Here is an 18,215-nt window from a genome sequence, read left to right as displayed (position 1 = left end):
CTCTCTGAGAAGGATGTACTAATTAGAACATGAGTACATTTTTGCAACTTCCTTAAAACATCATGTCAAGAGCTCCGTGAGTTTTCATGAGGAATAAAACTTCTTCCTGCTTTTTTCAACAAGAGCTTTAAATCTAGCATTGCCTTCAGGTAAGGTTTTCTACAGCCAAGGGCATAACGTTTCCTCACATTGTTACTGATGTTCTAATTATGAGTGCAGCATTTGCCATGGAAATATAATAGGAACTCACAGATTACATTATCCAAATTAGGTCCTTTTTTCTCCCACACTTGTTCAGACACTATCCCAATTAAGACCTAACACACGGTTTACTGTTCATGCCCACTTGGAACTACAGTAACAACAGCAGATTTGTATGTAAGTAAATGCATCACAATTCTATACCGTCACAGCTTTTGGCTGACACTTTGCCATTTTGCAGTGAACTCTGAACTGCATTGAAGCTCCTGGTTTTTAAGCCCAACCCATGATTACATGGAAATCTCCATTTCACATTTTACTTTGCCTTTTAAAGCAGCGTTTGAGTCCTCAGAGCTGTGTAGAGAAGTTTGGAAATATGCAAATGTTTAGAAAACAAAAATCAAAAGAACCAACAAGTACATATTTCTCAAATCTACCTCAATCCATCTCATGATTTCTGGGTGCTCCAGACTGGACAGCCCAGCTGCAGAGGAAGGAATTTTACAGAAATTTAAAACAAAGAGATATGACAAGCTATGAGAAGGATGTAAATACATGCATAACTTCCTCTCTGTCAAAGTGTGGACTGTGCTTACACTCGTTTGCAGAAATCTGATTTAAAAGGCAGCTGGAAAGTAAGACTTTTCTAGGGATCATTAGTTGTGGAATTAATTCACTGTTGGTTTGGTCATTTGTGAATCTTGTGGGTGTGCTCCCAAGTACTGAGGGAGGAAGCAAGGGAAGGACTTCTGTTATTTACAGTGTTTGAATCGGAAAGTTCCAGTGTACTACATCTGAAAATGGATATTTACACATTGGATGAGTTTTGCCTTGAAAATTAAATTACGTAGAAGCGTAAGAAAGCACAGATTGTGTATCTTTTAACATACAAGCAGAAATACACATCACTAGAGTATTGATACTTAAAAAACAAAAACAACATCCACAAGAAATTACACATTTCATTATCAGACTATGGTTCTACATACATTTATGTCCAAACATGTCCTTATTGATGTCACACTAAATAGGGCATAGCCATTCAGGAAAAAAAGTTACAGGTCACTGCAATACTAGAATCTATAGTCTGCTTCACCGAGTTCAGATTATTTTTACTAAAGTGAAAATAAAGTACAGGAAACTGAGATTATCTCAGTGCTTTACAGACCATTTAAAAAAGAAACAAAGAACAAAGGGAAGGAGAGTTAAATCCTGTCTCTCTGGTCCCACACCCTTTTATACCTGCTAAGCACTGCTGACTGCAGGACCTTCAGATCAGTCTATGATGTTTCACTGTTTCATTAAGGTGCAACCTGTGAACTGCCATCTGTCATAGCTGCATTTGAGGAAAATACATCCTTAACTCTTGCTGTCAAAACCCCAACCAACCTAACAACGCATATATGTACATGAAATAAATAACCATTCAATATTCTCTGAATGAGCTACCGTTTCAAGGCTGAGCATTGCAGTCCATAGTCAACTTCACTTCAAATTTAGCTTAGTGTACAGATTGCACTGTTAAAATGTTATGATCTCTTCTACCTTTTTGAGAGGATGGGTGAATTCTCTTTGAATAATACGTCTTACACAAACGTGGTTCTCAACTTCTTTGAAGTCCATGGTGAGGTTCTTTCCACAAAGCACCTAAAAGTAAAGTCACTGTGGATAACAAGTTGCACTAAATATAGATGTAACATGAAGAATGTCACTACATAACAGGTAAATTTTAATAAACATACACTTTGAAGGGGTGGTGCCATGTTCTTCCAGCCTACCCTCTATTCCACAGGATTCTACATCTTCCTCTCAGATATATAAAAACAAAGCAGCCTGAAAAAAATCTCTAGTTATTTGCAAAGTAGATTCACTGAGGAGTTATTTTGGATTGACCCTAGCACCACTTTTCCTTCTGACATTCTGTAGTCTACTGTATTTAATCACAATCAATATTTATATTGCATAACTTTGATACAGATCAGATAGCATGTCACAGCTCTGGCATTTTACTTAGTGTATGCTGTTTCCATTTGTTCTTAGGATAACAATTCAGTCATCAATGTAATATTAAATAAGATTTTAAGACAGCAGATGGCATCACTTAGTTATTTTTAACTGTTGTATGCTGTCCATTTACTCTACAGCATAATCCATTTTTGAAGATTGGTAAATGGAGCTCTATGGACAGCATAGAAAAGTGACATTTCAATAAATAAAAAATAAGATATTACCGTTTTACCTATCTGGTTGCCTTGATCTGTATTGCATTTCATACAGGCATCTTAAAAGAGCTCACAGCTTCCCACGGTGGTGGCTGCTCTTCTTTGATTCACCAGATACCTCCCAGCCTGTAAGTGAGCATCCTAAAAGTCACCAGCTGAAGGCATTCATATCTTCACCAGATCAGCAAGAGCAATGGCTGGCTTTCAGAAACCTGGCAGATGTGACTGCAGCTTAGTGGGAATTTATAGACTCTTTTTCCTCATCTGTTCCCACTGGGATCACTACTAGAGCTACATTACACCGGCAGGCACAAAATCACAAAATATTTCAAACCATTGTTAGAGGAGTTACCCATTCAACAAATCAGGGTTGACAGAAATGGTTAATACTAGAAAGGCTCTTCATGCCCATGCAGCATCACATGGGAAATAACAGCCAGGATTAAAACAGACCTGGCTCTAAACTTTGCGAGTGGCTGCAAAACAAAACCTGCTATTCAATCTTCTTTTTATAATTTCTTTATATATGTTCCTTATATAATACATAGGATGATGTGAAAAAAGGCAGAACTATAAGTTTCCTTTGTGTATTGAGATGATATATAGATTTGAAAAGGTAAACCATAAAAACAAAGGTGTCTGCACACAGGCTCAAACTGCTGTACAGAAAATGGGAATTCAGAGAAGGCAATGTATCGAGTCATTTTTCTGATCCTTTTTCAGAAGAATAACAAAACCATTATGTTCTACTCAGGGTATTTAGAAAGTGGCTGTCACAGTAGTTTGTAGGTGTTACAGTAAGAGTTCATGATCAAAAGGTGTATTTTTCCATGTGCCAGGGATCTTGAGCTTAAGATGCCATCGGGGAGCAGCTGGGTGGATGTCCTTTAGCAGGCTGTGTGGCAAGATTTGTAAAGTCAAAGATGGTAGCCCATGGTGCAAACCTAGTCCAGAGGTGGCCCTATGCTGGCTGATCCCTGCTAAGTGCCATCGCTAACTGTCCCCTCATGACACACATACTATTCCACAGAGCGCAATGGAGAGCAACGGGAGGGTCACTTCAAACGTTGCGTGACAGATGTGTGGGAAATGGGATAAAGGCCACACGGAAAAGAGAAGAAATAAGCCAGAGTACAGGAGAAACACTCTCCTCCTGGCCCACACATACACAGATCTGCTTTTCTTTACCCACTCCTAAGTTTTTCTCTGGTCTTGCCTTTTTAAAAACTATTCAGAAAGCCACATTGTATGTACTGTCTGAACGCAGAGATGGCAGCCTTACAGAACATTTAACAATTCTTTGCAGGGTTGCTAACAGTTTATCCTTGCTTGATGGGTAAGTGCAAATACCCACCAGCATGCATGCTTAGTATTTAGTGTGCATTTAATAGCAGCCAGGAGCTCAACCTGAACACCATCTGTCTATAGTAGGAGATTTTAAATGAAAAATGAATTATGAAAACCAACAGGGTAAAGGGATTTGTGAAGAAGTTATGGATTTCTTCAGAAAAGAAAAAAATACTACAGAGAATACTGAAAACAAACATTAGATTCTTTTCATTTTATATCTTTGTAAAGACCTGTTTTCTCCCCGTGTTCAGATCAGCACGTTACCAGTGCACTACCAAAGCATTCATCCTCTTTCTGCTCTCAGCCTAGGGCAGAAATAAGCTTTTTCAGCCACTCAGAGCATGTCATTATACTTCTGAAAAGCAAACAGAGTCCCAAGAGCTGTGAGGAACAGAGGAGGGAAGGGAAGGAGTCAATCCCTGATACAATAAATTATAGAACCACTCTCAAAACTTTTTTCTTTTTATGGAAGTCACCTTCTGAAGTGTTGGCACTGTGTGCTTTAGACAATACTTTTTTTTTTCCCAAGGTTAATTTTTTTTTCCCAACCTGCTAGCAATAGAAATTGAATGTCATTTTTTTTCTCCATAATAGAATGAATTAGACACATAAATCCAACAACAATGTGAACCCAAACCAGCAGCACCATTACTAATGTCATGATAATTGGCATTTATACTCATTGTGGCCATATGCTTTCTGCTGAGTCAGTTTTGAAATACATACTAGTCCAAAAGGTATTAGAAGATACAAGACTAAGTTCCTAGAGGTCACCAAATAATCAGTAATGTTATCTATAGTGAATATCACTACCATAATGACAAAAATTATATGATACAAGTTGCCTACAGTAGCAGAGGTTAGTCTCAAATGATCTTGCCCTGTCCTATCTTACAACTGCTGCTTAACAGAACAGATGATGCAGACACAGAAGTTAAAAACCATAAGGCACTAACTAAGGAGGTCTGTACTTAGGGTCAAAAGTGATATGGGGTAGACTTCAAATTTCAGGTGAAGCATATACATTTAAATATCAGATCATATTTTAACATTACTTAGAAGTCTAAAATTACACATAGAGGTCTAGCAGGGCTTTCTAAAACAGAATCAAGTTAGTTGCGTAAGCCCTATTACAATCAGTAGCTATTAACTGAGCAGTCTGTTTAAAGACTGTAAAATGCTACTGAGAGACTTCTAATACATTTATGTGCCTAGGCATTTTCAAGTATCTGGCCTCTAGGTACATATGAACTGGAACCCTTTAAACTTCCTCAAAAATGAAGCCATTCTGGCCCATTTGATGAATCTTGTGGAAACTGAATCTCATAATCAAACTATATATTATATTCTTTATGAAGAGACACACATACATAAACAGAGAAGAAACATGTTCTAAAACCACATGGAAAGTTCTGTAGACATGCCTACATTATCTCACATTCAGCTACAGCAAGCTTCAGAGCTAACCTATGTACATAAAGCATTATATTCTCCACAGCTTACTGCTGGCAAGGATAAACAGGTCTCCAGAGCTCCACTAGTTCCTACAATGAACCCCTACAGGATTCACCTCATGATTTGCCTTCCTGCACCTTCAGAATTATTTCCTTCCCTTCTTCTGGACTAGTCTTCCCAGCTAAATTCTGAATTTAAATAAACAGTGAGAATAGATGGTTTCTCAAGCGAGTAACAATCTACTTACACTTTTATCCCAATCTCAGCTGTCCTAGTTGGTTTGCAGACATGCCAACAGATGGGCTATCTCTTCACTGCCTTTAATAGGGTGCAACTCTGAAAACCTGAAAAATTACCTCCTTCTTTCTGTCTTTTGCAGCGCTTTTAAAGTGGTGGTGGGAGGAGCAGAAACTCTCCCTATCTCGTCATGTGAGAAAAAGTTAAAATTCCCATTGAAGTGACTCACCGACATTAATCATATATACACCAGATTGAAAAGCACTCAGAACATGAAGCTTGAATCCCATCCTCAGTTAAGCAAATAAGAAGCAAATTGCGCAGTACTATCATATTATTTTCACTGTCATATCTGTACAATCTTGCACAATGGAGCTGATGAATATAAATTTATTGTTTTCTAGCACTGAACTCTTATACAGAAGTGCTGCTGAATCTTTTGGAAGAACAAACAGCCGAGTAATGTGCAACTTCCTTTAGTCTGAAGTGAATAAGTATCAGTGCAAAGATTTTTGTATATAAGACATTCACTTCACTTACCGCCTGCTTTATGCATTAGAATAAATATCCTTATTTCTTAATCAAGCAGATGCACATCAGAATCTTCAGTAACCAAATTACACTCCTGTTTGAGACACTGCATCTTCTGTTTGCTTCTCACTGGGAATACTGTGAGGTTTTTTTCAATAATACTAAATCCAAGCACAAAAATCCAAAGAGTGCTGTTTAGATTCAAGACTACAGATAAATGTTGGGGGTGAGAGGGGTTGAATAAAAAGAGAAAAATAAGAAAAAATCCTACCAGCTCTAAAATGTAGCTTGAAGAAGAGAGGATTTGTTTTCTTATTTAAAAAAAGACAACAAAGTCACATTTGGAGATATATACATCCTGCTGAATCTGCAAGGCAGGGAATTTTCCCATTCACACTATGTATGCAATGCTGCTCTATGTTCTCCATAAAGTGGACTCAGGCTTTTTGCCTTTCTTGTGTTTTTAACTTTGCCTCCCACAGAACTATACTCAGAATTAAATATGAAGAATAATCTATTAGCCATAAAAACAGCAGCATAATTATAAAAAGTGAACTACACTCCTCCTATTTTTCAGGGAAGTATTTGAATGCCCAGGAACTAGATTATGATCTGCTATGGTCCTGCAAATTCAGGATAAATCAAGTGTTGCTCTAACATTACCTTGGCATAAAAAAAAATCAAGGCCTCATTGCAATAAAGTGCTTGAGCTATCGCTGAGTTAACAATTTATACTAGCATTTAATTATAGTGCATTTCCTGAAGCTAAGGCACAGCTTTAGCGTGCGCAGGGCTACTCTTAGCAAGAGACTCATTCTGTTCAAATTAACACTCATCTGACAAATAGTTTTAATATGTATCAATGTGAGACACAGAAAACTGGCCAAGGATGTAAATTTTAGCTCCTCACTGAATGTTAAAGAATATCCAACCCAGAAATTATAACTACCACTATAAATAATACTTACATCCTACTTATGTTTTGCAAACATAAGAGCAAACCAGACAAATTTTCTTCTGGGCAGATGTATAAATATAAGAGTCTTGGTCAAAAATTGGGATCTGCTATACACTTTATACATTTCTATACCTCTAAAGGAAATGCTTGTATGACTTCAAAGCTTCAGCCCATTCTAGCTCCTCATACATGAGTATTAGAAATCAAGTGGGAACAATACATCACATAATTTGAGACTTGTGACTGTTAAGAACAAATCAACTACAGTTAGTGTATAAGCTAAGTTTGTAGCGACATATAGAGCATATTGAATCCACAGAGCAGCACAGGGGACCAATCCACATTTGTGCGAAGTATCTAGCTCTCAATAATCACTCCAATTTACATTCGGGAAGACCAAGATGAAAGGTTTGTGTTAGGTACTTAACAGACACTGTAAGTAGGTGTTTAAATTCAGGCCAGGGAAACTGCCCAGGCACCTGCAGCCCTTCTGGCATGATCAATGAAATGTCAGTCTAGTCAATCCTCCATACCTCAGCCCTGCCACACCACCCTTAGGTCCACACAGCAGTGATACAAAAGGGCGACAGTTCTGAAGGTGGTCTTCCAGAGGTACATCTAAAAGGCCATGTGCTTACAGGACAGAGAGATGACCACGGCTTTCATTCAAAAACAGGCAAATAGGCTCTTCTTTTATAGAAGAGCCTCATGGCCAGAACACTAAGCAGATGTGGGAATATATTTCTGGAAAAAAACAAAACAAAGAAAAAAACCACAACAAACAAAACCTAAAAAACAACCACCACCACAAAAAAACCCCATTACCAACCAGTGCAGGTGTAAGATAAATGAGGAGATCCTGATCTTAGGCTATTCTCTAGCCTAGTGGCTTGTAGCTCTTCCAAGAAAAACTGGAGTTTGAACCTCCTGCCAGGCCACGCTGGAGAACAGCAAACTGGAGTCTTCTGTGTCTTGTGCAGCCCTGTCCAGCATGCTGGCAGGTCTGTGTTATGGCACCAGCTCCTTCCTTTCCATTGCATAGTGAGCTCAGGCACACACTCAAGGCTGTAGTTTCCCGTCCAGAAAAAGCCAAGCGTATCGAAAGTCTGTTAAGACTTTGCAGGTTGACACTTACCTCCGTATTTTAATTTAACCACAAGGCAATTGTTTAAGGTCAGAAAGGAACCATTTGTAGAGACAGCAATAGAAGTCCACCGCCGCTCTCAGATGCTGACCGCACCCTGCTACTCACTGTACAAGTATGAGCCCATCATTCAAGACCCAAAGCTTAATCCTTTCTCTTCCAGATGCTTTACAGAAACTGTTGTGAGACGGCTGGAAAGCAGTATGAAGCTCTTAATGCTAAATTTCAAGTACATTTCTGCACTATTATGACTAATTCCTCTTTGTTGTCTGTTTACAAATATACTGAGGTAACATAATAAATAAAACAGATGTCTCTGAAGAAGGCCTCAGATGCTCAGGAAGTCCTTTGCAGTTTGTAGTTCAATCTGTTTCTTCTCAAGTTTAATCTGACATGTTAGGATCTGTGTGGTGCTTCAAATATTTTCAATTAGTTTTACTAAGACCAATTTCCCCCCCATTTAGACTAAATGGGAGTTTTCATCCGTGTGATCTGGACTTTTTCATTGATCACAGAACAATCCTAAATTGACAATGGTGAAACTACGGTTAAAATAGAAACGGGATGATCTGAATACAGATAATCAGAAATAACAAGGTTATCTAAATAGAGAACTCAAATGAAATCTGGGTCTCTTGGAGTCAATAGGAAGATTTTATCTTTCACACTTGTAATTAATTTCTAGCCTTATTATGTGCACTGAAATACATGCTTGCTTTTGTTTCTACGTAATGGTACAAGGGTCTCAGAAAATTATGTGGGCAAATAGGTATAATGACCAGTCTTGATTCTGGTACAACATGAAAGAAACAAAAGAAGGCTCATAAAGAATTGTAGAAGCAAGCATTGAATGCCTGAAGGGAACAATTCATGGGAAGTTAATCAGTACCCAATATGACATTGAGTAGGAGAGCAACAGAGTCAAGAGTATGAGACCTATGGAGGAACAGCAGAAAATGTAAACAAGGAGACCTAAGAATGAAATAACAATGTCAACAACAGACAAAGAAAAATTCAAGCCATTATAAAATGAGAATTGAAATGAGCAATCAGATGCAGGAAGGCAGAAAAGAAAAAAAAGACCAAAAAGAGTAATGAATAATTTTTAAAAATGTACTATTGAAAAGGAGTGACAATGTGCTATACAAAACTTAGCAATCTGTCAAATTTTAATTCTCTTTTCAATTACTAATTAGGCTTTCTCATTGATTCAATGAAATTACAAACTTTCAAGAGTTTTAATGTTACTTTCTTTTTCTCCCACTATGATCTGCTCATCACAGTGGAGAACCAGAATCCAGAAGAGCAGAACGGGACATTTGCTGCAAGATTATCTCTGCCCCTTAATACTACAGGAACCCTGAGTAAATGTCTATCCTAAATTAATAACATGGCAGAAATTTCAATGACATCAGTGGAGCAGGATTTCGCATGTGTTCGTGACAAATAAGCTTCTCCAAGAAAGCAAGTGATCTAAAATGCAAATTATATTTTTTTGTAGTCTTGACTGGAATAATTACTTCTCCAACCATATGAGCATCAAAGAGAACATAAGCAACAGGCATTAGCAGGCACACTGCCACATGATGCACAGCAGTGGTACCTGCACACAACCATTATCAAGTTACACACATACTCATTTGACACATCTCCATTTCTTCCTCCTAGCTCTCCAGACCGATTTCCTTTTAATCAAAAAAGAGACAGAAAGACTCTGACTGTCCCAGAGCCAGTGTGTCACCTCAGTAATGCCTTCTCTCTTTCCTCTCCGAGGAGCAGCACTGGGACACAGGGAGGGTAGGGGGAAAGCCAGGCATTTCCCCCTAAGCCTCAAAAGCAGCAGCAGTGGTTAGAGCAGGACAAAGCCATTACAGTTAGTGCTGGAAACTAATGCCCAGACCAAAGTGCAAAGGAAGATACCTGGAGCTTTGCCCCTGCTCCTTTAGGGACAGTACACAAAGCATGTTGTTATTTACAAGCTACAGAGAAAGCCATTTGCACTCCTTTCACTTACAATGGCTTTCTACTACATGTATTAAATCTTAAAAAGATATAAATGAAGGTGCATTGGCCATGGGCTCATTTTTGTATTACTGCTTTTGCTAAAATTACTTCAACAGAAGTTTATTCATTTCAGAGTGTGAAGTCTTTTTGCTCAAATTCAGTGGGAACATTTGTGCAATACATGCCACAGTGAAATCACGTGCATTAAAAACTGGCCCACTGGCAGCCATGAGCCTTTGATGAGATTCAATATATAGTCAGTAGTGCTTACCTTGGAGCAACCTGGGAAGGCATCCTTCATCTCTTCTTCTATTTTAATTTTAGTACTTAAGACTAATTTTTGCAATAATTCTTTATGGTTAATTAAGAAAGAAGACAATGGGCATAATCTCTTTTAGAGAATCTAGAACTAAATAGAAATGCCATTTCAGAACAGATGTTGTTACAGATTAGGTGTAATTAATATTATGCTGAAAATGGTCAAAATTGCATTAAATTGTGTATCTAGGGAACTCTGATAAAGTAAAAACTCCTCTTTACAGCTCTGTGAGAACAGAAGGTTTTCTGTATATGCAGCAGCACACAAAATGCACCAGAGCAAACAGAAAGATTAGTCACTGTACTCTAAAAAAGTTAAATCCGAAAGAGACATGCATCAACTTCTCTGCTCACAGTCACTAAAAGGCAAGGACAGATTTTACAGAGCAAAACTGGATTTGAATCTGTAGTAAAGATGCTCAGAGTACCTGAAGTTTTGCTGGAAACAAGAGAAAAGTTCAAAGGCAAGCAAACTTCCATTTTTGCAGTGGAGAAGGCGGCAGTGAGAAAATTAATCTTATGCATTAATCTTAGCATTCCTCACAAGTGACTCAGGCCTGCAGAAGAAAACATTCCCACTATCTCGTTAGAAAACGTCATGTTTCCCACGTGGAAGGGAGCAGAGGAGCCCGAGCTGCAATTTTACTACTTTTACTGATGAATCTGTTTGCAGACCCTTCAGCTGTTCAGAGTCCCAAACTGCTAAGGAAAACAGTTTCCATTTACCAACAAAAATTAAACTAGCCCTCAAAAGTATAATAAGCTCAAGTCAGAGCACTCCTAAGCAATTACTTAACAATTCATAATTTATTGTAATAGTCCTCTGTAAAAGCATCTTAGAATCACAAGCAGTAGTAATGTAGAAGAGATGCTAACAACTCTGTAGCAATATGTGTTTACACACTTAAGAGCTATAAATACATACTTTACATGGTGACAAGCATAAATAAAGTCCATCCAGCAAGGAAGAGTAGGAAATACCCTTGGTGAGCTGGAGGAGTGAGAGAGGTCAGAAAGCCACCTGCAGCACCTGAACCTCCACCATTTCTTCTGCCTGAGCCAAATGGCTCCTTTTTTCTGTGAACGCCTGGTTCTGCCAAGAGTGCTGACTGCATGCAGTTCTCATTCGTCTCAATAAAAGCCAATGTAGTTACCAACTGGGGAAAAGTACATTGCAAGGGTCAGGTGCAAAAAGGACAGTCAGTCCTTATGCTTCACTCTTAAACCCTCAACACTTGCAACAGAAGCAATAGCATCCCACTGGGAAGTACAAGAAGTAAGGGGAGTTACAACCAACAGCTTTCACAACCGCCAGCGTGCTGAGAAAGCAGCTGCTCAAACCTGCCCCTAAGAAACAGCAGATGCGGGTGTCCCAACTTACACTACGTCAGAGCGCTGAATGACTACACTCATCATCCAGGAGAGGCTTGTATCATGCCAGCTCTTGGCCCACTCACCCTCCTCTGGATAAGAGTGCCAACGTGGAAATTGCGACACATGGGAGAGCAAGCAGGAGGCCGGTTACACCAGAGCTGGGTGCTCAGCATGCCTGCCTGAGGGGGGAGAGGTGTTCCTCAGCATCACCCCCTCGTCCCCCACATCCCCCCCACATCCCGCCGGTCTCGGGAGACTCCAGCTGGATCTGAAGATGGGATCAGCAGGACAAGTAACTTGAGCACTGAAAGCTAATTTACTGTCTTCATAAAACATACAGGACAGCAAGGCAGAAGACTTAATGCCTCCTGTAGAAGCAGGTAAAAAACCCCAAGGCTTAACCACTTGCAGAACAAGAAGGAATCAATATGGAACAATTAAACCATGCAGAACACTTACGGTAGGCAACAGATTGCAATTTATTCACTTTAAAAGTACTTCCCAATACAGTTTCTCAGCTGAGCTTCTGTTTTGTTTTTTATTAATGTGACATGAAAGTTGAATTCAGAATGATTTTTCTCTATTTTTATTTATACATGTGGGAACTATTTACAATTCAAATGCGATTTTTTACTGTGTGCCTGAATGAAAATTACCAGTTCGGTCTGAATAGTTTTTCTGTACCAGCTTGGGTCTTTCAGTAATTGCTTTTTCACAACGTAATGTATTGAGAAAGGACTGAGATTACTGAAAATAATTGTATTGGCAACCAAGGAAGGCAAATTATTATGAGCAAATATTTCAAGTTTTTAAAGCCAAGTCCTCCTATTATGAATGGTATTTCCAACTTTCTTCCACTTTATTAAATATTTCATTATATTCTACTGGAACAGAAACGTTGTACAGGTATAAAATATTCTTCATGTGTTTTCCCTCTCCCTCTCCATATCTTGCACATCAGGTCAGTTTCCCCACTTCACAGCTCAGCTGAAAAGTTTAACCAAAAAAGTGTAAGCAAAATAAGTCTGAAGAATGCCACCATAAAACATGCAATACTTCACTGTTTGAAACAAACTCAAGGAGTTTTTCCACTTCTCACACTATGGTAAATGATGTAAGACAAAAGGATGGAATTTAAGTTATTAACAGATTTTCCCATCTATCTTCTGTATCTCACTATGGTTTACAAAATCCTTAATCATGTTTCATTTTTTTGTTGTTAGGGGGTTTTTTTGGTTGCTGTTGAGTCTGGCACAGACAAGGACGAAGTGTCTCCAAGCCATGACCTATTAGAAGCATTTATATGAAAAAATAAAATGTAGCCTTGTTACTAACAAAGTGTTTATTTTAATCTGTCAACAAGTTACAAAGAAAACAAGATGAAAGTGAGACAGTATGAGGAAAAAAAATTGTATCAACTAATTAGACTGATGAGTTTCCAAGATGATTTTAAAAATGAATGCTTTCAGAAAATGTGTATATTATAAACTCTAAATTATATATGTGTAAATGAAAGACTATAACAGTTTTTCTTATGTTCTTCTAATGAAGTTACTAATGCCAATAACTTCCTTCCCCTTCGGCCACCAGGTGCTCAATAATTCCCCTCAAAAAGAAGGCCAAGCAGGCATTCACACATTCATTTGCCATTCATTTTTTTCTTTCATCTATATCCACTAATTATCCTAATCTGCATACATGCTAACATACATATTTACTAACTTTTCATAAATATACAGCACATTGATGTGAATTTGGGGAAAGACTATAGAAAACTTCATAAAGAAATGTACTCATTTCATCAGCGTCTGACAACTTTACTAAAAGATTTCACCAGAAAGATATTATCCCACAATAGGAATCTTACACCTAGTTAACCTTAACCCAGCAGGGCAGAAATGGCAGATCTTTGTCTACTTTGGAGTGACTGGTGTTCTATTGCTTTAGAGCATCTCAACTGTATTTGAAAGGCATCTCTCAGAAAGTCACTCACATGCATCGTCTAGGAAAAGAGTAATAAAGCAAGCTGTTGATCTTCAATAACTGAAATAAATAAGGATAAACATTCTCTGACTCAGTAGAAAAATAGGGAAACTCAAACCACCGAGAAGTGAAGTAACATGCCACAAGAAGTCAGTAAAAGAGAAGGAAGAATATTCAATTATTCTGACAAGTTACATTGGCCTCAGGATGCAAGATTTACACCTCAACTTAAAGAAGTCCAACAGATGGTAAATTAGGATAGCTATAATTTAAGCTTTTCTACAATGCCATTATTCTCTATGGAAAACTAAAATCAGGGGTTTCTTTGATCTCTATTTTAAACAATGAACTAAAATGCTTAGAATTGTTAATGTTAAGGAAACAATCCTTATATAGCTCCAGATCATAAAATGCAAACTTTTTAAAAGAGCTCTTCAGGTCTATTTCATGATGTCACTTTGGTTAGTAAGATATCGAAAACTTAAGAGTAGAAATGTTCTACTGAAGTCAGTGGGACTACACACACTGAGTTCAGTCACACAGGATTTTATCTTAATCTTTAATGCTGATAGTCCAGAACTGCCCAGGTAACTACTTTCAGGGTAGATAAAGATGAACAATATAACCCACATCCTTTATCACCGTAGTTAACCATTACTCACTTCTTCCATTCAGTAAAGATTGACTTTTTCATCTACAAAACCTTCTGGTCATCTATCAAAACATGACCCACTTGCTCCACTGCTTATTCAGGGATCTTTCTCAGGAGTCATTTGACCTGCTCCTCATTGATCTTGTCCTTTTCCCTGAAATATTTTTCTTCTAATCCATCTAATCTGCCTGGATGGGGTCTACATTCTCCTTTCCACATTTCCTCCTCTTAAGACTTCTTGACTCTCTTTCAATGTGCCATCTTCCTCACTTCCTTTATGACCATCCTAGCAATATATTAACAAAAAAAGGACAATTACTTGGAAAACATATGCATTAACCTCTCAACTAATCCCACTGTTACATTGCTTCCCCTACTTCTACTCTTCTTACTCCAACAGCATTAATTAGTAGTTGTCTGATTTCTCCTTAGCTTGAAACACGGACGGACCAGGCAGCTGCTGCAGCACTGCCGCTGGGTAAACTCTGTGGTAAGATACAGCTGAGAAGCCTGTGCTCATACTGCAACCCCATAATGAATATGAATTGGGTCACCCTTTAGTGACAAAAGAACAAGCCACTTTTCATGTATCATGGAGTAAAAGCATTTGTAATGGACAGAAACTACTTCATAGTCGATATGCAGCAAACTAACATTTGAGTTTATTTTGATGCAACCTGCTTACATTTCGAAAAAGTAAACTCTTTGGAAAGCTGTTTCAGGTCTCACTGTCGCACCAGGGATCTTCAGAGTATACATTTTCTACCACTGTTAGCTGCTTTACATAGTCAGAGAAATGTAAAGGAATGTTATGGCAAGTGCCAACCAAACCTTTTACATTATATGTAATGGAAAACGCAGCAGAACATATCCATATGATAAAATAATCTTCCATCTCAGACAGAGTCCATCAAACCCCTCAGAAAGTCCTGTTTCTGTTATTTATTTTAACCCTGCACAATATGTTTTTTTAAGAAGGAGACTGAAAATTAAATATTCTTATAATCCCATAAATAATGCAACAGAACCGCACTGTAGGAACTTTAGAGCAACTAAGGATACTTAATCACTTTTCTTCAAGGATTCTCCTTTAATTTGAGGTTTCTAAAGTTATACAGCATGTTAGCAAAAGTAACACACTGATGAGAATATTCTGACAGAAGCACAGAAATCTGCCGCTGCCACATTCTCAGTCATTTTCTTAAAAAAAAAAAAAAACTACAAGACCTAAAAGAACTTTTAGCAGCAAAACTATCATTTATTTTCAAATATATCTTTCTATATGCACTAACTAGCTCCTGTCTCTCTCTGTCAAGGAGGTATTAGACACCTTGGCAAGTAGATGTGAATGAAACAAAGTAAAAAAAGGTCTCCAAATGTTCAACCCTGCAAAGGTCTGAGTACCTGAAAGGCAAGAGGTTCCCCGCATGCTTAAAGCTTAACAAAAACTTTCCATGTCTCTAGAGATGAAGCCTAAAAGAGCTTTTTATTTCTTGGTGCCAACCTATTTAATGTAATCCTATCTCCTTGATTATGCGTATTCTGGGAAATGAGAGCAGTGTCCTGTCTTCAAATAAATCTTTACCTTTTCAATCCGCACAGTTCTCAGTATCTTTTCAGCCATATATGCCTACAGCTCATTTTTTGTGAATTAATATGACTTTCCTATAAAAGCTGGCTTGAACATCATAAATAATTGACAAGCACTAAATAAACTCCTTGGAAAGCAAGGCTCGGGATGAGATGGAGACTCCCTGCAGTCACCCCACCTGGCAGCAAGAAGGCAGAGGCCGCTGCAGCCGCTAGTCCCCACTACCCCAAAGCTAAATGAGACATTCCAAGGCAGTGGCTCTTGTAAATATTTTGAATGTCACATTCACAAGGAACGTAACTGGGCAATTGAGTGCACCATCATTACGGAAGTTACTCTGAGAAGATGCAGGTTTTATTAGAGCCAATGTTTTCTGCTTCCCTGCTCATGAAAGCTCCGGGGCTAGAGTATAGCTGAATTTCCACAGTTTTTCCTCTCATTTTTCAAGTTACAGAGCAACACACATGTAGCACATCCTAAAAACAGGCAGAAGACAAATGATTTACAAGCACTGACCTAAATAAGCTTGCGGTCATCCCAGCTTTCCTCAAACCGTACCAAAAGAGGCTGCCTGCTTTTCTTCTGAGCACGTGGAGCAGCTTCAGACCGACTGCATCCTTCTGTCCTCCTCAGGTCTCAGATCTTGCTTTACATTTGCCCTTACATATCATGTCTGCCATTTTCTTGGCCTGCTACCTCTCCTTTTCCCTTTAAATCCCATACACCAGCAAATCAGCCTGCTCACCTCCCACTCGCGCACGGTGCCATGTTGCTGTACCCACTTAGAAACCTAGACACCTCTCTCCCCTCACCTCTCACCAAACGCAGCAGCCTCCATGTGTCCTGGCTCCCTCAACCCTTGCACATATGCAACCCTGGCTAGGATGGGAGGAGATCAGGGGGTCTAGAAGGAACCAGGTCATCAAGAACTGCTTTGAAAGATGATTAAGCAACACACATTTCCAGCATAGCTGCTCTGTGCGTGCATTCACCAGGTCCAGGGAGATAATACAGCTGTGAGAGAGAGTCTCTTCTGGCTGGGGAGGCTGTCTGGAGGAGGAATTACAGAGCGAGAACAGGACTCTCCCTTGGTGCTGGGTCTCTGCCAAGACAAGGCAATGGGATAAAGGACCTGACCTCTGAAACTTGCCTGAGGTTTAAATGAGCTTCTTCACATTGTGTACGAATGTAACTGTTTTGATTGTGGTTTGCTGTCCTACTAGACTATAATAAGAGTTTTTCTCTTAGCATAAACCAATTACATCAACAGCCCAATGCGTCATGGGACTGCATGCACACTTCCTCCATGAGAGTCTCCTCTGTGTGACACACAACTGTCACACCAATCACTCTTCTTACCAGGGAGGAACAACCCTCCTGGCCCCCACGCAGGTCAGGGACAGGCAGGCCAACACAGGTAGATTCTTGCTGGACACCATCATGGTGCTCAGTCGGGTCAACATAAAAAAAGAGATGTTCTTATTACATGTAAAAATTTAGTATAATGAGAATACATCAGATAATTTTTTTTAATGACCAAATCTCATTCTCTTCCCTAACATGACAGTCATCAGTGATGTCTTCTCATAGTTAAATGTGAAAACGACAAAGGGCTGGGCTCCTACACCTTTACCAAAGAAAATACAGATGCATGAGGAGAGTTGTTTTGTAGTTTCTAAGAATATTTTAAGTAATGGAGAATCAAAAGCAGATATGATAATACCACTTGAGAGAAAACATCATGCTGCCTGAAGAAGAAATAATGATTATCTTAAATGACAACAGATGGGGCCAATCTCTTCACCCAAGGTGACAAGTCACAAGCAGAAAGCGTTCTGCCTTTTCAACACCCCACCTCAAATCCTCCAGTTAGTTACACTAACAAAAACTCATATTGCCATCATACACTCACAAGGGGCTTCTATTGTGCTAGATTCCCACCTCAAAAATGTCTCTGCAAGAAGTCACCCCTCCCACTCACACCGTAGCAGGCAACATACACGTACAGCAGCACACGCTTGACCATTTACCGTGCATAAAGTACACACTGACTGCTACCCCTCAAAAGGCCCCACACCTTAATTCTCAGTATTACCAGTGAAGAGGCAATTCCTAACGCAGAATCTGAAAAAAACAAAATAAGTAGCTTCTACCATCTGGATGATTTAACTGATGTGTGCCAGAATAGCCTTTCT

The 18,215-nt window shown here is 38.9% G+C and overlaps 1 protein-coding gene across 4 annotated transcripts in view; it reads right to left on the bottom strand.

The window, feature by feature from the left end:
* The window catches only part of ARHGAP6 (Rho GTPase activating protein 6), a 332,594-nt gene that overhangs the window by 120,955 nt on the left and 193,424 nt on the right, over window positions 1–18,215 (bottom strand). The window contains exons 1-2 of one of the 4 annotated variants that reach the window (XM_074858817.1): window positions 2,433–2,510; window positions 1,747–1,848 (exon numbers count right to left, since the gene is read on the bottom strand). The exons of the other annotated variants lie outside the window; for them this stretch is intronic. Of the exons in view, the coding sequence (XP_074714918.1) occupies window positions 1,747–1,848; window positions 2,433–2,474 (144 nt within the window). The 5' untranslated portion in view covers window positions 2,475–2,510. Of the gene's footprint in view, window positions 1–1,746; window positions 1,849–2,432; window positions 2,511–18,215 lie in introns of those variants that run through there. 4 annotated transcript variants of the gene reach the window in all.

This window comes from Strix uralensis, chromosome 2 (genome assembly GCF_047716275.1).
Source record: "Strix uralensis isolate ZFMK-TIS-50842 chromosome 2, bStrUra1, whole genome shotgun sequence".
Classification (NCBI taxonomy): domain Eukaryota; kingdom Metazoa; phylum Chordata; class Aves; order Strigiformes; family Strigidae; genus Strix; species Strix uralensis.
This window is presented reverse-complemented; position numbering and strand designations above follow the sequence as displayed.